The 22,054-nt window shown below is 38.9% G+C and overlaps 2 protein-coding genes and 1 long non-coding RNA gene across 3 annotated transcripts; 2 read left to right on the forward strand and 1 right to left on the reverse strand.

Annotated features, from left to right (window-relative positions):
- Positions 1 to 4,374: 4,374 nt before the first annotated feature.
- On the forward strand, positions 4,375 to 5,412 carry LOC308399856 (serine/threonine-protein kinase pim-2-like; the record flags this gene model as incomplete). Its single annotated transcript, XM_080887268.1, has 5 exons — positions 4,375 to 4,417; positions 4,502 to 4,720; positions 4,810 to 4,990; positions 5,077 to 5,247; positions 5,321 to 5,412. Exons 2-5 carry the CDS (start codon positions 4,517 to 4,519, stop codon positions 5,410 to 5,412), a joined length of 648 nt encoding a protein of 215 aa, XP_080743394.1. The 5' UTR covers positions 4,375 to 4,417; positions 4,502 to 4,516.
- Positions 5,413 to 6,858: 1,446 nt separating this feature from the next.
- Positions 6,859 to 8,548, reverse strand: LOC308400004. Its single transcript, XR_013972289.1, has 3 exons — positions 8,186 to 8,548; positions 7,895 to 8,022; positions 6,859 to 7,806 (listed from the first exon to the last, which is right to left on the reverse strand). It is a non-coding gene; the product is annotated as an uncharacterized lncRNA (long non-coding RNA).
- A 7,616-nt stretch (positions 8,549 to 16,164) lies between these two features.
- Positions 16,165 to 17,300, forward strand: LOC308399857 (serine/threonine-protein kinase pim-3-like; the record flags this gene model as incomplete). The annotated part of the gene is made up of 6 exons (XM_080887269.1): positions 16,165 to 16,176; positions 16,258 to 16,305; positions 16,390 to 16,608; positions 16,698 to 16,878; positions 16,965 to 17,135; positions 17,209 to 17,300. 6 exons carry the CDS (start codon positions 16,165 to 16,167, stop codon positions 17,298 to 17,300), a joined length of 723 nt encoding a protein of 240 aa, XP_080743395.1.
- Between the last annotated feature and the right edge of the window lie 4,754 nt (positions 17,301 to 22,054).

The raw sequence follows: 22,054 nt of genomic DNA on the forward strand, positions 1-22,054 counted from the left end.
GACCTACTATAGAACCAAGTCCGCCAGAGCTTATGTTATTTTTTTACATGTTGTAGTGCCATTTGTAGGAGCATTTCAAGTTGCTATACAACTGTTATAGCCCATATTTTAATAATATGTATGCATTAAGTCCATAGTAACTACATTAATTGCAAAAAAGTGCAATAAACTACAAAAAAATTGAAAATCGTTTTTGTTTTGTTTTTTACATACATTTCTACTTGGAGAAATTTAAGAGGTTTATCCCTCAAAACTTTAAATACAAAAAAGTTGCAAAAAATAGTTTACAACAACAGGAAATTTATTTTGAGTGTCTTCATAGTTTTATTTTGGAGATACAGCAATTTTTATATACTGCAGGAAAAACGAAAAAACAATCCTATGATGCAAATTCGCACAGGAAACAGCAGGTGCATCAAAATAAACTATTTCCAGCAGTGCAATTCGAGTTCTAAGCAGAAACTATTCAGAAAAGTCAAACGTGACTTATAAAAACACCAGTATAAGCTTTTAAGGCCTATAAGTAAAAAACTACATTTTCCACGAAAATGACGTCACTTCCGGTTTTGGGCAGGAAATGGCGGATATGCTATAATTCGTGCTGACGTCTGTTTCACTGTGGGAAGTGTTACGAACAGCTGATCGGATCGGCAAAGCGTGTTTCTGGAATATTATGTTTTTGTTCCTGCAAGCGCTTTTTATGCAGTTTTTGCAAAGCTATATGTGGAAGGAAACCGTGACCGAGGACAAGCTGATGGCATAAGATGTAAGTACAACTCCTCTGGTTTCATATGCAAAAAAATTTATTGCACTAGCTTACACGGTTCAGGTTCTACAGGGATTTAAAAATAGTTACACAAAACGGAGCGTGCAGCTCTGACGCTTTAAAGGGTTAACAATAACAACGTATTGAATAATGACTTTAAAAAATAATATAAAATGGTGTGCAACACCACTGAAGTTTTTTTTACCTCTCTTTTCAACCAACGGCAGTCACTGTCGTCTCCAAATAACTTCTGCTTAGCTTTTTCAAAAGTGACTCAAACAAATAAAAACTAAATTATTAAGCGCCAGTAACATGCTTGATAAGTGGTAGATTAGGAGTTACACTCACATTATACAGTTTTTCCACTAAATATACATTCGTAGCTAAGATGATTCCAAAACGTAGATCATTTTCAATTAATCATAAAATGCAGTTTGAAGAGACTAAATAACAAAAAGAACTTAAAGCACATTGAACACCTTTTTTATACCATGTTGGTTTCTTACCGGCAATCAAAATTCCTTAAGGCTTGGCTCAGATACTCTAGCAAATTTCTGCACACCTCCCAGTTTTGCTTTAAGCAGCATGCTTCCTGTAGACAGTAATTTCTTATAGTCAGTGCTCTTCATTGAACTACTGTAAACAGAAAATGTGAATATTAAACCAGTCCCATAAATACCGGTAAAACAGCCTTGCATTGTTATTTCTTACACTGTATGTATTCAAAATAGTCAACAGGGTCGCAAGAAGCGTGTGGAAAAACCAAGGCGCAAAATAACTGCCCATGAACTGAGAAAAGTCAAGCGTGCAGCTGCCAAGATGCCACTTGCCACCAGTTTGGCCATATTTCAGAGCTGCAACATCACTGGAGTGCCCAAAAGCACAAGGTGTGCAATACTCAGAGACATGGCCAAGGTAAGAAAGGCTGAAAGACGACCACCACTGAACAAGACACACAAGCTGAAACGTCAAGACTGGGCCAAGAAATATCTCAAGACTGGTTTTTCTAAGGTTTTATGGACTGATGAAATGAGAGTGAGTCTTGATGGGCCAGATGGATGGGCCCGTGGCTGGATTGGTAAAGGGCAGAGAGCTCCAGTCCGACTCAGACGCCAGCAAGGTGGAGGTGGAGTACTGGTTTGGGCTGGTATCATCAAAGATGAGCTTGTGGGGCCTTTTCGGGTTGAGGATGGAGTCAAGCTCAACTCCCAGTCCTACTGCCAGTTTCTGGAAGACACCTTCTTCAAGCAGTGGTACAGGAAGAAGTCTGCATCCTTCAAGAAAAACATGATTTTCATGCAGGACAATGCTCCATCACACGCGTCCAAGTACTCCACAGCGTGGCTGGCAAGAAAGGGTATAAAAGAAGAAAAACTAATGACATGGCCTCCTTGTTCACCTGATCTGAACCCCATTGAGAACCTGTGGTCCATCATCAAATGTGAGATTTACAAGGAGGGAAAACAGTACACCTCTCTGAACAGTGTCTGGGAGGCTGTGGTTGCTGCTGCACGCAATGTTGATGGTGAACAGATCAAAACACTGACAGAATCCATGGATGGCAGGCTTTTGAGTGTCCTTGCAAAGAAAGGTGGCTATATTGGTCGCTGATTTGTTTTTGTTTTGTTTTTGAATGTCAGAAATGTATATTTGTGAATGTGGAGATGTTATATTGGTTTCACTGGTAAAAATAAATAATTGAAATGGGTATTTATTTGTTTTTTGTTACGTTGCCTAATAATTATGCACAGTAATAGTCACCTGCACACACAGATATCCCCCTAAAATAGCTCAAACTAAAAACAAACTAAAAACTACTTCCAAAAACATTCAGCTTTGATATTAATGAGTTTTTTGGGTTCATTGAGAACATGGTTGTTGTTCAATAATAAAATTATTCCTCAAAAATACAACTTGCCTAATAATTCTGCACTCCCTGTATTAGTGTGTGGTCAACCACAAATCTTCATACTGTCATCCATACATGAGGTCTTTATACAAACGATGAACGATAATGAAAGAAACCGTTTAACTGATATGAAATGATTGAATTATATGAAATATTATGGCTTTGTTTGCCAGAGTGTTTTTCTGTAAACTACTTTGAACTGCTGGCAGTCAGTGAAGTCACTGAAAGGCAAGATTCTATGTTGTGTTGCCGTAGTTTCCAGAGTTTACTTATAAAGCTCACTTACAGAATTCAGTTAGAAAAGTCAAGCATTTGAAAGGTGCACATTTGAAGGAATATTAACTCAATCTTAACTCATTACGGTTTACATTTTCGATTTTAAAAGTTCTCCAAAATTACAATGAAAAAGGAAACAAGAAAAATGACCACTCCAGCTGATAAGAAAGATTCAGGAGATCAAGGTAAGTAAAATAATAAAATAAAATCCTGGTAAAATCCAAATCCTAGAAATGTTGACACCGTGTGAATCATTTTTAGAGTATTTGAATCATATGTTTGATTGAAAATAGCTTTAATACAAGATGTCTAATCAAAGAAAGGTTACCGGTCTTTTGGTAAAATAATGTAATAAGTTTATTCTTGGACTCAACAGTAAAAACAGACCAACAAGTGTCATCAAGATCTAAGACTTAGTGAACCTAGTATCAATTCGCACTGGTCAGTTTTTTTTATCCCAAGAATAAACTTGTGATAATTTAAGCAAAAGCAATTTCAAATTCTTTGCCATCAAACTGCTTCCAGTCCTGATGTCGGGGACTCTTTTTCACCACTGTGTTGTTGTCGTTTATAGATTGTAAGAGCAGGACTGCTAAAAGAAAGGCCAGTCCTGAAAAGAAGACCCCAATAAAAAGGAGGAGGGTCGCTGAGCAGGCTGGTCCTTCCACCAGCTCAGATGTGGTCAAAGGTGTGAAGCGCAAGGTTGTGCAAGATGAAGAGGGCACAACAAAGAAAGCAAAGAAGGCTAAACTTCTCGACCATATGAGCGGTGACGAGGAGCAAGCATCCTTCTCGTTGGACTCTGGTAAAGGTAGGCTAATTAGTTGAATAAGGGGGTAGATTAAGTGTGGTTGCTAGGTTTAAGATATTGGTGTTTAGTGTTTGTGTCTATCATCCAGTGAGCTGATGTGCTTTTGGTGTTTTCCACATCTCCAGACTTGAACAACAAACAGGAGTGCGCAAAAAATGGCAAAAGAAAGGCCGCGGGAGACAACAGAGAGCCACTCAAGAAAAAAAAAAGGAATGTGGACCAGGGCAAAAAATCAGTGGCAGACCAAAAACGTAAGTAGCAAGCAGCTTGGGTTTTATATTCAGGGGAAGGGCAGAAGGAACATTTAGGCTACAGAGGAGAGTAATTTGTGTCACAGCTGTAATAAAACCAGATTTGCTGTTTTGTCTGTTCAGGTGAATTCCAAGCCAGATATGTGGAGGAGCACCAGCTCGGAGAAGGAGGCTGTGGAGCAGTGTTTGCTGGCTACCGGATAGAAGATCGTTTTCCAGTAAGTGTTCAGATGATGGTAGTAACACAGGCAGTGACGCAGATAATGGATAATATCGTAAACTGAGACGTCTGCTGTGTTTCCACCTTTCATTATGTCATACTGAGGAAATGCTCACCAATGCTCTGTGTCTTCTAGGTTGCCATCAAACACATTCCCAAAAATAAAGTCTACTGCAAAGTGGCGGTAAGCGTCCAACACTTGAATTAGTTTCACATTACTGGATTGAATGCGGCGTTCCTCATCATCCACTTTGTTGTAATATTTCAGGATGAAAATGGGAAGATGCTCTCGGTGGAAGTGGCCATTATGCTTAAACTTGCAGGTGAAGCAGAAGGGTCAGTGGGAATATCAGCACCTGTGTCCTTGCTGGAGTGGTTCGACCTTGGCAAAGAGCTGATCCTGGTGCTGGAGAGACCTGTCCCCGCTGTGGACCTGCAAAAATACAAAGCAGAAAATGGAAGAACTTTAACAGAGGACACGGCCAAGGTAAGTTGACTGGAAGAGCCTTAGACTGTACAGCATTCAATCAAGGCAGAAAAGCATTAACTCATTATTGTGTTTTTCATCTTTTCCAGGTCATTCTGAAGCAACTAGTTGATGCTGTAAAGGAACTTGAGGAGAAACACATCTTTCATCGGGACATCAAGGGACAAAACATTCTGATTGAGACCGGCTCAGATGTGCCTCGAGTTCGCATCATTGACTTTGGACTGAGCTGCTTTGTTAAACAGCGATCTCTGTATCGCATCTTCTATGGTAACATATTCTGCTCTTGCTTTTCACAGATGTAACAATTTGTGTCTTTTGTTTTAGAAGAAATTGTAATTGTGTCTGTTTGTTAGGCACTCCTCTTCACATCCCTCCCGAGTGGTACATTAGGAGCTGCTACAGGTGTGGACCCACCACGGTGTGGCAAATGGGAGTGGTGTTGTATGAAGCGCTTCATGCACGATACTTTAGTACCGCGAGGTTCCTCACAAAGCAACTGAGCATCAAAAAGCGTCTGTCCACAGGTAAGAAAACTTCACACTTCCAGATTCACTAGAACTATCATCTTCATCTTTTTGATCTTTTCTTTCTTTCAAGAATGCCGGAATTTCTTGGACGCATGTTTAGCTTTAGCCCCGGAGAAGCGCCCAACACTGGAGGAGCTCCAGCTTCACCCCTGGCTAAGATAACACACACAAACACACAATTCACACCTTATCATGTAAGTGTGATACATTGTAGTAACTTCCTTTCTTTTTTCTGTTGGACAGGAATAGATAGAGTGGGTCAATCTTAAAAAGAAAATAAATAAAAATTTAGCTTTTTTGGAGTTCCTGTAACCCCCCCAGCCATCCCAGGAAAGGGGATCTCTCTTTGAATGGGCTTTCCCGAGGTTTCTTCCCATCGATCTGGCCCCCTGGGGAGTTTTTCCTCGTCTTCATAGAGAGCTTGGGCTGGGTCAGGAGCTCCATCAAAACTGTCTTTATTTGATGACTTCAATGTCATCAAATAAAGATGTGTTTTACTTAAAGTAAAATTTGATCAAAATAAAACTTGTTTAATTCATCTTTGCTGAGGATTCTCCTTCATTACTATTTTGTTTTGTTTTGTTGTTTTGTTTTTACCCATGGTGCATTTTGACAAATAAGAAAACTGAATCAGGTTAAAGTGTGCACAAAGACAGTCACACTGCAAATGATCTGAAGACTTGCATCTGTTGCTCTAACCCCCAACTAGTTTAGACAGATTTCCTGGTTCTACCAGAGGTTTTTTCCTTCAAGAAGGGAGTTTTTCCTTCCCACTGTTGCTGAGTGTTTGCTCATAGTGGGTTGTAAAAGCATAAAAGTTAATAAGAGGCATTCATAGCAGAATTATCACAGAGGGAACTATATAGCTTAAATGTACACAGTAAAATTTGCAGTGTCAAACTAACACTTAAAGAGTTACATTTAACACTGTTTCCGAGTCTATTTGGTGCCATTCAGAATTGGTGTTAAATCAACTCTTTCTATAGTGTTAAAATTTTAGAGTAAATTTAACTCTAAATAGAGTAAAAATTTAACACTGAGTAACACCGCATAGTGTTAAATCAACTTAACACTACTAGTAGTGTCATATTATTTACTCTATCCTAGTGATAAATTAACCCTATTTGAGTAAAATCCCGCTGATTTTTAACACTGAATTGTGTTATTTGAAATTAACACTGGGGGTTCAAAGAACTCTGATGGGAGTTGATGTTACTCTATACTGTGTTATTCATACACTAATCTCTAGTGAAAAATTAGCTCTCATAGAGTAAAATTTGTAATTAATTTTACACCAAGTAATGTTACTAAAACTCTTCCTGTAGTGTTACCTTTACACTCAATTCACTGTTTTGCAGCATGAAAACCTGGTTTTTAATAATGCTTTTACATATAAAACAAGTGAGCAAAAACCACAACTAGATAATACATTTAACAGCTTTATTTTTATGTCAGGCTCAAAATATAAAAACATCTCATGTAGTGTATAAAACACTTTAAAACAATGAATTTAGTTCGGCATAAAACGGCAATATGGAACGACACACAGGGAGGAATCTGAAATGCCATACTTGATTTGAAGAAGCAACACAGCTCATTTATGTTCAACACCTTCAGCACCATATTGGGATGCAGTCTGACCCTAAATGCATGATGATGGTCATCAAAACACAGGGTTTCCATCAGTTTTCCGCAGAGCAACACAATGTCATCTTTCACAACAATACTTTTGATCTTACAAAAAAGCAGAATCTCAGACACTACATCTGTACAGATGATAAAGTCAGGGCGGTACTCTGTACTGTGTGTTATTATCCACTTAGCTGAAAACAAACTGGTAGACAACACAGCTCCAAGCAAATTCTGGACCTTCTTCCAGCTCTCCAAGTGTCACCATCTTTCCTGGTCCTAAAGCTAATCTTTCCAGACTAAAGGACTCCCAATGCTTTATTTTATTACTATTATATTTATTTTTACTTGTGGTGTACTGTAAAGGTACACTCTGTAAGGCTGCATCTTTAGCCTGAGTATGAATCTCAAAAAACACTTCCTCCATTGAGGAGACAAAACTACTCACAGTAGATTGGCTTAATCCAGCTGCCCTGAGCTGTGCAACAGCAGAGGCACACCTATCCAAAGTGCTCTTATTTGACCTTTTCAGATGTTGTGGGTGTTTCTTCTACATTAGTTGACATCACCTCCCCTGTAGTGCTAACTTCTTTAACTGCCACATCAGGCTGTAGATTAACATCAGTGTCAGCCTGCTGGTCAAAATAGTTAAGGTGTTTGGTATTTAAATATTTTCTAAAACCTGTGGTCTGGATGAACATGTACATGTTGTGAAGCATAGTGTTTGTAAGATGTGCCAAACACAAAATGTGCTTTAAACAGTTCATCAACAGTACCAAGTGAAGAGGTAGACTTGCATGGCATGGCATTCTTGTCAAGAATAATGAAGAACCGGTGGATGTCATTCTTTTTCACCCCAACAGCCAGGAGGTAGGGTTGAGTGCTGGTAGTGATGGAATCAAGGTGCTCTTGGATATTTGTTCCAGTCTGAAAAGACAAATACAGACAGGCAATAAGAATCAAGTGTTTCTTAAACTGGTAATTCATAACATAAAAATAGAAAAGAAACACAAACCTTCTTGAAGACCACAAGACGCCTTTCTGCTTGAGAAGCTGACACCTTTCCTGGTCTCTTCCGACCCTGACCAGATGGTGGAATCAGATGTAATAGCAATAGAATTGCTGAGAGGTCACTGTCCCAGCCTGCAAAAATTATTTGTTTTTAATAAAGTTGAGTCATCATCAACAACATATTTCAATGCATTGATAAAATGTTTGAGTAGACCCAAAAGACAAAAAGGATAACTGTTCTGTGACAAACATTATATATGCTATGAATGTGCTAATCAAAGAAACAACAGCTCACCAATTAACTTCAGTGACATCCTCAGGTGAGTCAGCTGCCAGCAAGAGTTCTTCCAGGTCACTGGTAGAAGGAAGCTTTCTGCCTTGTTGGATAATCTTTCTTTTGAATGTTGTTGGCCACCTCTCCAGCAACCTGCCTGATACATCCTCACCAAACATCAGTACAAAATCCTGTTCGATCTGTAACAGGGATAGAGAATTATATCTGCTATCTACAAAATATTAAAGTGTGTTTACATTGTCAAAGTAATGACAAATATTCACCAAGCCTTTGATATCTTTGAAACGTGGAAAAACAGACAGTATGTTGCTTGACAGCAGGGCCCTGTTTCAGAAAGCCGGTTTAGTGCAAACTCTGAGTAAGTATACCCTGAGTTAACGAAAACTCTGGGTTTTCGGTTTCACAAAGCGAGTTCAGCTGAAGCCTGAGTGAGTCACTATGACGACACACTCCGTGAAGCTAACCTGCCCCCTAGCAGGTTCACTACAACTAACCCTGACTGTCCCCGCCTCTTTGTCGGAAACCTGACAGTAGGAAGTGTCAGACATGGCGTGTCCCTTCCTTGAAGAGCCAGTAGATCTTGAAGCCCAAATACTCCGCAGAGCTCTCCGCCGGGAGAGAGTGATCAGAGCGCGTATGGACATTTTATCATTACCTGATGATTTCCTGTGCGAACGTTACCGTTTCTCAGCACAATCAATAATTTATTTGGATAACATCCTCAGGCCATATATTGCGCATGTGACACATCGCGGACATTCTCTCAGTTCTGTACATATTATTTGTATTGCACTTCGGTTTTTTGCAAACGGGAGCTTTCTGTATAATATTGGTGATGCTGAGCACGTTCCCAAGGCTACCGTCTGTCGGGCAGTCAGGAATGTTACAGTTGCACTGAAACGTCTCCTGTACTCGTCTGTGGTGTTCCCCGGTCATAGACCCACAAGATTTATCAAAGAGGGATGCCACAAAATTGCAGGTAGCAGGATGAACAAAACTTAATACATGATGTGGTGATACTTGAACTACTACTTAAATTTTACATTTATTTTCACGGTTCCCAGGCGTGATTGGCTGTATAGATGGCACTCACATTCCAATCATTGCTCCTTCAGTAAATGAAGGAGACTATGTGAACAGGAAGTCTTTCCACAGCATTAATGTACAGGTACATAGTTCCCTGTAGCATTTCAAACTAACAAATTATTTCATTATAGTAATGGATGCTAATTTGTGTTCTCTGCACTGTGAAGATCATATGTGATGCTGCCAACATTATCACAAATGTGGAAGCCAAGTGGCCAGGCTCTGTGAGTGGTGGTGGTGGAGGACCCCCACCTGTTTTTCGGGCCTCCGCTTTTTTTCTAGTGGCCATAATGGGTCACATTTGAGCATACAGAGTAAGCAAATATGTACTTATAATGTGCTCAGATAATTTCAATAAGTGCTTACAGAGGGGAAATTAATGTAGCCTCTAACTGCAATTGATTTACATAGGACAAACAGACCAAGCACTATGGCTCATAATACAATTACACCTTACCTGTTTGGACTATATTTTTATATTTCATTTTTACTTGCTGCCAGGAACGTTGGGGGCCTGTTGGGTTGCACCTGCGCTCAAATCACATCACAAAATAAAAGGTATAAAATACAAAATAAAATATAATAAAATAACGTGTTAAATGGGTGGAAATCCCTAGATCAATGTTTAAATTAACACTCACGCATTGACTCTGTCGGCTATGTTTTGCCATGCATGCTCCCTTTCTTTTGCAGCTGAGGCTGTGTTACTTTTTTTCTGCAAAATTTGCATGTTATCAGCATATGCTGCCATCAGAATTTCGGCCTCAAGCGCTGTAAAATACATTGACCGCGCCTTCTTTCCCTCCTTCTCCATGGTAATTCGCTTAATCTGTGCTCCACTAATCAGGGCTTTATGTATCCTCGTGCGCGCGCTTAACTTGGGGTTAAAGCAACTCCGCGTTGATTGAACTAATTGTTATCAGCCTTTCTGAAACCGAATATTCCGAGTTGGACAGTTCGGGGTTACTCAACCCTGAGTATCGTTTTTCACTCTGAGTTTTCTAAACCGGCTTCCTGAAATGGGGCCCAGGAGGCCAAGGACCATGTTGTGTCGATAAACAAATGTCAACTTCATCTTCTTCTTGACTGTGTCTTCATCAGCTGAATGTTTCATCAGAGAGATTGTATCCTTGCACTCATCCTCACTCAGTAACTTCTCTGTAACAAACTGCAACTCTCGTCTGACAGTTGGTCCACCACACTGGTCTTCACTCGATGATCCATCTCCTGGTGCTAGACAATATGAAATACATCTTTATCAAAACTAATAACAACATTTAATAACCATTATTAATAAAGAACCACAATGTGGAACTGTATTATGTATTTCCACTGAATTATAAATGTTACCTCCAGATGATAATCGCCTCCCTTTAGCAGTGCATCTCTGTATGGCTTTAATCCTCCAGGCCAAGTACCCGGTGCTACCCTCGCCATCATAATAATGTTCCTTGGAGAGTGACATGTACAGACACTGATAAATGAATAAACAAAATAAGTTATGTAACAATGAAGAGTTGATAAGAACATACATTTTAGCAGGATTTAAAATGTTTAAACGTGATTTTGGTTGTATCAGTTATTACTATGGGCTACTTACATAGCCATTTTTGGAGTACAGGCCACTGAGGTAAGAGAAAAAGGTTACAATTCCTCTGGCATACATTTCTTTTACCTGTCGTGGTGGTGATGTACTGCAAGATCAAAAGGAAAAGAACTAGTCAGCTTCCCTGGAATTCATAGAGATTTAAAATAATTTGAAAATGATAGTAAAATCACAGGGCCAGAAATAAATTACCCATTTTTTACTGTCAAGTCTGTCAAGTATGTTGACCAGTATGTTTTTCTTCTGGTTTCATCCACCAGGGACTTGGTCCGATTGTATTCATTTATTATACGTTCTCCACCAGGTTTGCTGGTGAGAATCGATTCCACCAACTGGAAAACACAATAAAAAAAAACATTCTACATGTTGATATAACCACTGCAGTTCAGAGCACTTAAACTACAAACAAAAATGACACTGTTAGAAGAATGTGGAAATCTGCTAACTCTTACTTGCTTAACTTCTGCATCCAGCTTCTGATGTTTCCTCAAAGGGCTGTCTGAAAGGATGACCATATCCTGTGAATCTGATGAATGTGGCAATGATAACTGGGACTGCTCAGGAGACACTTCTGCAGCAGCTGTTTCCAGACCTCAAAAACAGGAGCAAAACAAATGAGTTTACATGGTCCCTCTATAGACACATTTTATAAACTCTTTTTAATAAACAATGTAATAATGATATTAAAAAAATGACATCCAGTGAAACACACATCACTCAAACAAACCTTTTTCATATTTGATGGTTAATACCCCAGTTGAGGGATCTGTTACTATATCCTCAAATATATCATCATCCAACTCAGTCCCTGAACTATCAAAAACTTTCACTCCTTTTGTTACAGCTGGCACACCAAACTTTGCAAATGCTGGAAACAAGCACACAAGTTTGAGTAAACAAAAAGATTACATGACATTAGGGCTGCTCGATTATGGCAAAAATGATAATCATGATTATTTTCACTGAAATTGAGCTCTCGATTATTTGACGATATTTATTTAACCCTTACGACCTACTATAGAACCAAGTCCGCCAGAGCTTATGTTATTTTTTTTACATGTTGTAGTGCCATTTGTAGGAGCATTTCAAGTTGCTATACAACTGTTATAGCCCATATTTTAATAATATGTATGCATTAAGTCCATAGTAACTACATTAATTGCAAAAAAGTGCAATAAACTACAAAAAAATTGAAAATCGTTTTTGTTTTTTGTTTTACATACATTTCTACTTGGAGAAATTTAAGAGGTTTATCCCTCAAAACTTTAAATACAAAAAAGTTGCAAAAAATAGTTTACAACAACAGGAAATTTATTTTGAGTGTCTTCATAGTTTTATTTTGGAGATACAGCAATTTTTATATACTGCAGGAAAAACGAAAAAACAATCCTATGATGCAAATTCGCAAAGAAAACAGCAGGTGCATCAAAATAAACTATTTCCAGCAGTGCAATTCGAGTTCTAAGCAGAAACTATTCAGAAAAGTCAAACGTGACTTATAAAAACACCAGTATAAGCTTTTAAGGCCTATAAGTAAAAAACTACATTTTCCACGAAAATGACGTCACTTCCGGTTTTGGGCAGGAAATGGCGGATATGCTATAATTCGTGCTGACGTCTGTTTCACTGTGGGAAGTGTTACGAACAGCTGATCGGATCGGCAAAGCGTGTTTCTGGAATATTATGTTTTTGTTCCTGCAAGCGCTTTTTATGCAGTTTTTGCAAAGCTATATGTGGAAGGAAACCGTGACCGAGGACAAGCTGATGGCATAAGATGTAAGTACAACTCCTCTGGTTTCATATGCAAAAAAATTTATTGCACTAGCTTACACGGTTCAGGTTCTACAGGGATTTAAAAATAGTTACACAAAACGGAGCGTGCAGCTCTGACGCTTTAAAGGGTTAACAATAACAACGTATTGAATAATGACTTTAAAAAATAATATAAAATGGTGTGCAACACCACTGAAGTTTTTTTTTACCTCTCTTTTCAACCAACGGCAGTCACTGTCGTCTCCAAATAACTTCTGCTTAGCTTTTTCAAAAGTGACTCAAACAAATAAAAACTAAATTATTAAGCGCCAGTAACATGCTTGATAAGTGGTAGATTAGGAGTTACACTCACATTATACAGTTTTTCCACTAAATATACATTCGTAGCTAAGATGATTCCAAAACGTAGATCATTTTCAATTAATCATAAAATGCAGTTTGAAGAGACTAAATAACAAAAAGAACTTAAAGCACATTGAACACCTTTTTTATACCATGTTGGTTTCTTACCGGCAATCAAAATTCCTTAAGGCTTGGCTCAGATACTCTAGCAAATTTCTGCACACCTCCCAGTTTTGCTTTAAGCAGCATGCTTCCTGTAGACAGTAATTTCTTATAGTCAGTGCTCTTCATTGAACTACTGTAAACAGAAAATGTGAATATTAAACCAGTCCCATAAATACCGGTAAAACAGCCTTGCATTGTTATTTCTTACACTGTATGTATTCAAAATAGTCAACAGGGTCGCAAGAAGCGTGTGGAAAAACCAAGGCGCAAAATAACTGCCCATGAACTGAGAAAAGTCAAGCGTGCAGCTGCCAAGATGCCACTTGCCACCAGTTTGGCCATATTTCAGAGCTGCAACATCACTGGAGTGCCCAAAAGCACAAGGTGTGCAATCCTCAGAGACATGGCCAAGGTAAGAAAGGCTGAAAGACGACCACCACTGAACAAGACACACAAGCTGAAACGTCAAGACTGGGCCAAGAAATATCTCAAGACTGGTTTTTCTAAGGTTTTATGGACTGATGAAATGAGAGTGAGTCTTGATGGGCCAGATGGATGGGCCCGTGGCTGGATTGGTAAAGGGCAGAGAGCTCCAGTCCGACTCAGACGCCAGCAAGGTGGAGGTGGAGTACTGGTTTGGGCTGGTATCATCAAAGATGAGCTTGTGGGGCCTTTTCGGGTTGAGGATGGAGTCAAGCTCAACTCCCAGTCCTACTGCCAGTTTCTGGAAGACACCTTCTTCAAGCAGTGGTGCAGGAAGAAGTCTGCATCCTTCAAGAAAAACATGATTTTCATGCAGGACAATGCTCCATCACACGCGTCCAAGTACTCCACAGCGTGGCTGGCAAGAAAGGGTATAAAAGAAGAAAAACTAATGACATGGCCTCCTTGTTCACCTGATCTGAACCCCATTGAGAACCTGTGGTCCATCATCAAATGTGAGATTTACAAGGAGGGAAAACAATACACCTCTCTGAACAGTGTCTGGGAGGCTGTGGTTGCTGCTGCACGCAATGTTGATGGTGAACAGATCAAAACACTGACAGAATCCATGGATGGCAGGCTTTTGAGTGTCCTTGCAAAGAAAGGTGGCTATATTGGTCGCTGATTTGTTTTTGTTTTGTTTTTGAATGTCAGAAATGTATATTTGTGAATGTGGAGATGTTATATTGGTTTCACTGGTAAAAATAAATAATTGAAATGGGTATTTATTTGTTTTTTGTTACGTTGCCTAATAATTATGCACAGTAATAGTCACCTGCACACACAGATATTCCCCTAAAATAGCTCAAACTAAAAACAAACTAAAAACTACTTCCAAAAACATTCAGCTTTGATATTAATGAGTTTTTTGGGTTCATTGAGAACATGGTTGTTGTTCAATAATAAAATTATTCCTCAAAAATACAACTTGCCTAATAATTCTGTACTCCCTGTATTAGTGTGTGGTCAACCACAAATCTTCATACTGTCATCCATACATGAGGTCTTTATACAAACGATGAACGATAATGAAAGAAACCGTTTAACTGATATGAAATGATTGAATTATATGAAATATTATGGCTTTGTTTGCCAGAGTGTTTTTCTGTAAACTACTTTGAACTGCTGGCAGTCAGTGAAGTCACTGAAAGGCAAGATTCTATGTTGTGTTGCCGTAGTTTCCAGAGTTTACTTATAAAGCTCACTTACAGAATTCAGTTAGAAAAGTCAAGCATTTGAAAGGTGCACATTTGAAGGAATATTAACTCAATCTTAACTCATTACGGTTTACATTTTCGATTTTAAAAGTTCTCCAAAATTACAATGAAAAAGGAAACAAGAAAAATGACCACTCCAGCTGATAAGAAAGATTCAGGAGATCAAGGTAAGTAAAATAATAAAATAAAATCCTGGTAAAATCCAAATCCTAGAAATGTTGACACCGTGTGAATCATTTTTAGAGTATTTGAATCATATGTTTGATTGAAAATAGCTTTAATACAAGATGTCTAATCAAAGAAAGGTTACCGGTCTTTTGGTAAAATAATGTAATAAGTTTATTCTTGGACTCAACAGTAAAAACAGACCAACAAGTGTCATCAAGATCTAAGACTTAGTGAACCTAGTATCAATTCGCACTGGTCAGTTTTTTTTATCCCAAGAATAAACTTGTGATAATTTAAGCAAAAGCAATTTCAAATTCTTTGCCATCAAACTGCTTCCAGTCCTGATGTCGGGGACTCTTTTTCACCACTGTGTTGTTGTCGTTTATAGATTGTAAGAGCAGGACTGCTAAAAGAAAGGCCAGTCCTGAAAAGAAGACCCCAATAAAAAGGAGGAGGGTCGCTGAGCAGGCTGGTCCTTCCACCAGCTCAGATGTGGTCAAAGGTGTGAAGCGCAAGGTTGTGCAAGATGAAGAGGGCACAACAAAGAAAGCAAAGAAGGCTAAACTTCTCGACCATATGAGCGGTGACGAGGAGCAAGCATCCTTCTCGTTGGACTCTGGTAAAGGTAGGCTAATTAGTTGAATAAGGGGGTAGATTAAGTGTGGTTGCTAGGTTTAAGATATTGGTGTTTAGTGTTTGTGTCTATCATCCAGTGAGCTGATGTGCTTTTGGTGTTTTCCACATCTCCAGACTTGAACAACAAACAGGAGTGCGCAAAAAATGGCAAAAGAAAGGCCGCGGGAGACAACAGAGAGCCACTCAAGAAAAAAAAAAGGAATGTGGACCAGGGCAAAAAATCAGTGGCAGACCAAAAACGTAAGTAGCAAGCAGCTTGGGTTTTATATTCAGGGGAAGGGCAGAAGGAACATTTAGGCTACAGAGGAGAGTAATTTGTGTCACAGCTGTAATAAAACCAGATTTGCTGTTTTGTCTGTTCAGGTGAATTCCAAGCCAGATATGTGGAGGAGCACCAGCTCGGAGAAGGAGGCTGTGGAGCAGTGTTTGCTGGCTACCGGATAGAAGATCGTTTTCCAGTAAGTGTTCAGATGATGGTAGTAACACAGGCAGTGACGCAGATAATGGATAATATCGTAAACTGAGACGTCTGCTGTGTTTCCACCTTTCATTATGTCATACTGAGGAAATGCTCACCAATGCTCTGTGTCTTCTAGGTTGCCATCAAACACATTCCCAAAAATAAAGTCTACTGCAAAGTGGCGGTAAGCGTCCAACACTTGAATTAGTTTCACATTACTGGATTGAATGCGGCGTTCCTCATCATCCACTTTGTTGTAATATTTCAGGATGAAAATGGGAAGATGCTCTCGGTGGAAGTGGCCATTATGCTTAAACTTGCAGGTGAAGCAGAAGGGTCAGTGGGAATATCAGCACCTGTGTCCTTGCTGGAGTGGTTCGACCTTGGCAAAGAGCTGATCCTGGTGCTGGAGAGACCTGTCCCCGCTGTGGACCTGCAAAAATACAAAGCAGAAAATGGAAGAACTTTAACAGAGGACACGGCCAAGGTAAGTTGACTGGAAGAGCCTTAGACTGTACAGCATTCAATCAAGGCAGAAAAGCATTAACTCATTATTGTGTTTTTCATCTTTTCCAGGTCATTCTGAAGCAACTAGTTGATGCTGTAAAGGAACTTGAGGAGAAACACATCTTTCATCGGGACATCAAGGGACAAAACATTCTGATTGAGACCGGCTCAGATGTGCCTCGAGTTCGCATCATTGACTTTGGACTGAGCTGCTTTGTTAAACAGCGATCTCTGTATCGCATCTTCTATGGTAACATATTCTGCTCTTGCTTTTCACAGATGTAACAATTTGTGTCTTTTGTTTTAGAAGAAATTGTAATTGTGTCTGTTTGTTAGGCACTCCTCTTCACATCCCTCCCGAGTGGTACATTAGGAGCTGCTACAGGTGTGGACCCACCACGGTGTGGCAAATGGGAGTGGTGTTGTATGAAGCGCTTCATGCACGATACTTTAGTACCGCGAGGTTCCTCACAAAGCAACTGAGCATCAAAAAGCGTCTGTCCACAGGTAAGAAAACTTCACACTTCCAGATTCACTAGAACTATCATCTTCATCTTTTTGATCTTTTCTTTCTTTCAAGAATGCCGGAATTTCTTGGACGCATGTTTAGCTTTAGCCCCGGAGAAGCGCCCAACACTGGAGGAGCTCCAGCTTCACCCCTGGCTAAGATAACACACACAAACACACAATTCACACCTTATCATGTAAGTGTGATACATTGTAGTAACTTCCTTTCTTTTTTCTGTTGGACAGGAATAGATAGAGTGGGTCAATCTTAAAAAGAAAATAAATAAAAATTTAGCTTTTTTGGAGTTCCTGTAACCCCCCCAGCCATCCCAGGAAAGGGGATCTCTCTTTGAATGGGCTTTCCCGAGGTTTCTTCCCATCGATCTGGCCCCCTGGGGAGTTTTTCCTCGTCTTCATAGAGAGCTTGGGCTGGGTCAGGAGCTCCATCAAAACTGTCTTTATTTGATGACTTCAATGTCATCAAATAAAGATGTGTTTTACTTAAAGTAAAATTTGATCAAAATAAAACTTGTTTAATTCATCTTTGCTGAGGATTCTCCTTCATTACTATTTTGTTTTGTTTTGTTGTTTTGTTTTTACCCATGGTGCATTTTGACAAATAAGAAAACTGAATCAGGTTAAAGTGTGCACAAAGACAGTCACACTGCAAATGATCTGAAGACTTGCATCTGTTGCTCTAACCCCCAACTAGTTTAGACAGATTTCCTGGTTCTACCAGAGGTTTTTTCCTTCAAGAAGGGAGTTTTTCCTTCCCACTGTTGCTGAGTGTTTGCTCATAGTGGGTTGTAAAAGCATAAAAGTTAATAAGAGGCATTCATAGCAGAATTATCACAGAGGGAACTATATAGCTTAAATGTACACAGTAAAATTTGCAGTGTCAAACTAACACTTAAAGAGTTAAATTTAACACTGTTTCCGAGTCTATTTGGTGCCATTCAGAATTGGTGTTAAATCAACTCTTTCTATAGTGTTAAAATTTTAGAGTAAATTTAACTCTAAATAGAGTAAAAATTTAACACTGAGTAACACCGCATAGTGTTAAATCAACTTAACACTACTAGTAGTGTCATGTTACTCTATACTGTGTTATTCATACACTAATCTCTAGTGAAAAATTAGCTCTCATAGAGTAAAATTTGTAATTAATTTTACACCAAGTAATGTTACTAAAACTCTTCCTGTAGTGTTACCTTTACACTCAATTCACTGTTTTGCAGCATGAAAACCTGGTTTTTAATAATGCTTTTACATATAAAACAAGTGAGCAAAAACCACAACTAGATAATACATTTAACAGCTTTATTTTTATGTCAGGCTCAAAATATAAAAACATCTCATGTAGTGTATAAAACACTTTAAAACAATGAATTTAGTTCGGCATAAAACGGCAATATACAGGGAGGAATCTGAAATGCCATACTTGATTTGAAGAAGCAACACAGCTCATTTATGTTCAACACCTTCAGCACCATATTGGGATGCAGTCTGACCCTAAATGCATGATGATGGTCATCAAAACACAGGGTTTCCATCAGTTTTCCGCAGAGCAACACAATGTCATCTTTCACAACAATACTTTTGATCTTACAAAAAAGCAGAATCTCAGACACTACATCTGTACAGATGATAAAGTCAGGGCGGTACTCTGTACTGTGTGTTATTATCCACTTAGCTGAAAACAAACTGGTAGACAACACAGCTCCAAGCAAATTCTGGACCTTCTTCCAGCTCTCCAAGTGTCACCATCTTTCCTGGTCCTAAAGCTAATCTTTCCAGACTAAAGGACTCCCAATGCTTTATTTTATTACTATTATATTTATTTTTACTTGTGGTGTACTGTAAAGGTACACTCTGCAAGGCTGCATCTTTAGCCTGAGTATGAATCTCAAAAAACACTTCCTCCATTGAGGAGACAAAACTACTCACAGTAGATTGGCTTAATCCAGCTGCCCTGAGCTGTGCAACAGCAGAGGCACACCTATCCAAAGTGCTCTTATTTGACCTTTTCAGATGTTGTGGGTGTTTCTTCTACATTAGTTGACATCACCTCCCCTGTAGTGCTAACTTCTTTAACTGCCACATCAGGCTGTAGATTAACATCAGTGTCAGCCTGCTGGTCAAAATAGTTAAGGTGTTTGGTATTTAAATATTTTCTAAAACCTGTGGTCTGGATGAACATGTACATGTTGTGAAGCATAGTGTTTGTAAGATGTGCCAAACACAAAATGTGCTTTAAACAGTTCATCAACAGTACCAAGTGAAGAGGTAGACTTGCATGGCATGGCATTCTTGTCAAGAATAATGAAGAACCGGTGGATGTCATTCTTTTTCACCCCAACAGCCAGGAGGTAGGGTTGAGTGCTGGTAGTGATGGAATCAAGGTGCTCTTGGATATTTGTTCCAGTCTGAAAAGACAAATACAGACAGGCAATAAGAATCAAGTGTTTCTTAAACTGGTAATTCATAACATAAAAATAGAAAAGAAACACAAACCTTCTTGAAGACCACAAGACGCCTTTGAGAATAAAAGATTGTACACAATTTCCCTTTTTAAAGTAAAAAGATTATTAAGTCTAATTCTTACTTATTCAGATTAAAGTATTGAAAAATCATTATTCATAAAATATGCACATTACAAAATTAAAGTTATTCAAAAATTACTCAAGTACTTACTCCAATACTCACATTATTCAAGTAAATTTAATTTTTGTCAATGTAATGTCACATAAAATCTTAATCTTAATCTGAATAAGGGATTTGAACCCCACACAGATGAAAGCTTAGCAGTGAAGCTCTCTCTTAAAATTTGAGTTATAAAGTCAGAAGTTATCACTGACAGAGATCCATGTTCTTTTAACATAAGAAAGAATATTTGCTGAAATTGACATTAATCCAAGCCCTTAAAACGCCATTTTGGATTAAGCATTTCCTTTTAGAAAAGTCTTCAATGAGCAGGAAGCTCCAGTACTGAAAAAAGAAGCCAATATCAACTGCTAAACGTGCTAAAAGTAAGTAAGTCCCCGTAGACTCAAAACACATACAGTATAAAAGTTATAGGTTTCAGATCTGAAAAGTAAAACAAATGTCAAAGTGCAAAAAGACTTGCTTGTTTGCTTGTTTGCTGTGTTTTGGTGAATATGTGCCCCAGTGTGGTGGTCAAACCAGGGCCAAATGAAACTTGCTCTTGTTGAGTATTCATAAAGCTGTTGTGTTGCATGTGTAGTTCATTGTAAATAATTGTACTTTGTGTGAAGTAGTTTCAATAAAACAGAAAAGAATAGTATACTTGTTTGTTTGTTTTTTTATTCTTGATCTGTTCACATGTACTTAGCAAGTACATAAAAATGAAATGCAAGGTTCAAAGAATTATCTTTATGTTTACCATTAGAGAAAATTACATATACTCTAAAAGATAAACAAGAAATTTTCCAGAAAATTTGGGGGCGCTACATCCAGTATATTGGGACTAAAGATCTATCTGGTTTACTGTGTGAGACAGGGACAGCCTAGCTATTCCCTGTACAGGACCACAACCATATGCTGCAATCTGAAAATTATTCTTTAAAATCTGTCAGAGGTCTCATGGACTCAAGTGCTTTCATTGAATGTACCTTGTATTTCGTTTATTGTGTAAATTTGTTTGTGTATGTACTTTATATATGTATATATGTAAAACTTTAATAAACATAATGTTGAAAGAAAAAAAAATGAAATGCAAACTATTTACATGCCAACACACAGCTGGCATCAATCTTGAACCACAAAATGAAACATTACAGGCTATTTAGAGCAGCACGTTGTTTGGAGAAGTATTTCCCAACAACTTCAGGAAGGCACACTTTAAGGAAGAAGTCTTGTGCTTGCTTTAAACGCGGTTCCCAGAAATCCACATCAGGGAAGATGCGTATCACAGCAAGGTCTCTCTGTGTCCACACAACTAGGTCACAGTGGTCGTCTGGGTTCCCACTCCACGTCCTTATTTCATACGGGTCCACATTACCAATGCACGCAATTTTTTCAAAGTACCGTCTCTTGGCGTCTGGGCGCAATCGGTCGCGATACAGCCCTTTGTCTTTTGCGCTGATTTTGGTTCTGGCAGTCCGAATTCCAACACTCCAACATTGTGCGCTTGTTTTGCTTTCTGGCCTACTGACATGGCACCGCGATCCCACAATGCACTGCAACGTGACGTCAACTCCAAAGCCCTATATTCAGCCTCCCACCGGTCTCTTCGCCATTGTGAGGGGCTAGCTTCGCAATAATAGAAGTTTGACTTGATTGATGCGGGAATGTTCCCAGCTAGCTAGCGTTCAGCAAGGAGGCTGCAGTGCTGCATTATGGGAACTGTAGTTTGTGTGTTATTAGCGCCTCATATCGCCGGGCCATGCATAACAATAATAATAAATCTATATAAAATGATCTCGCAGGCTAGATATAAATGTCCGGCCTTGAGTTTGACACATGTGTTTTAGATCATCAAACAAATCTTAATATTAAACAAAGCTTAATGAAAGCTCCGTTTGTCTCATCAGTCGACAGAATATTTTCAGAAAGGATCCCCAAGGTGTTATTTGATAAATGTGAGATTAGCCTTTGTGTTCCTTTTGGCCAGCAGTGGCTTTCTCCTTGGACTCTCCCATGGATGCCATTTTTGCCCAGTCTCTTTTAAAAAAAAATGTTTTATTGTTGAATCATGAACTCTGACCTTAACCGAGACAGGTTAAGGCCTGCAGTTCTTTAAATATTGTTCTGGGTTCTTTTGTGACCTCCTGAATGAGTCGTCACTGGGCTGTTGGAGTAATTTAGGAAGGCCGGTCATTCTGGAAAGGTTCACCACTGTTCCAAATTTTCTCCATTTGTGGAAAATAGCTCTCTTTGGTTTACTGGAGTCCCAAAGC

The sequence above is a fragment of the Rhamphochromis sp. 'chilingali' genome (genome assembly GCF_963969265.1).
Source record: "Rhamphochromis sp. 'chilingali' genome assembly, chromosome: 7".
Taxonomy (NCBI): domain Eukaryota; kingdom Metazoa; phylum Chordata; class Actinopteri; order Cichliformes; family Cichlidae; genus Rhamphochromis; species Rhamphochromis sp. 'chilingali'.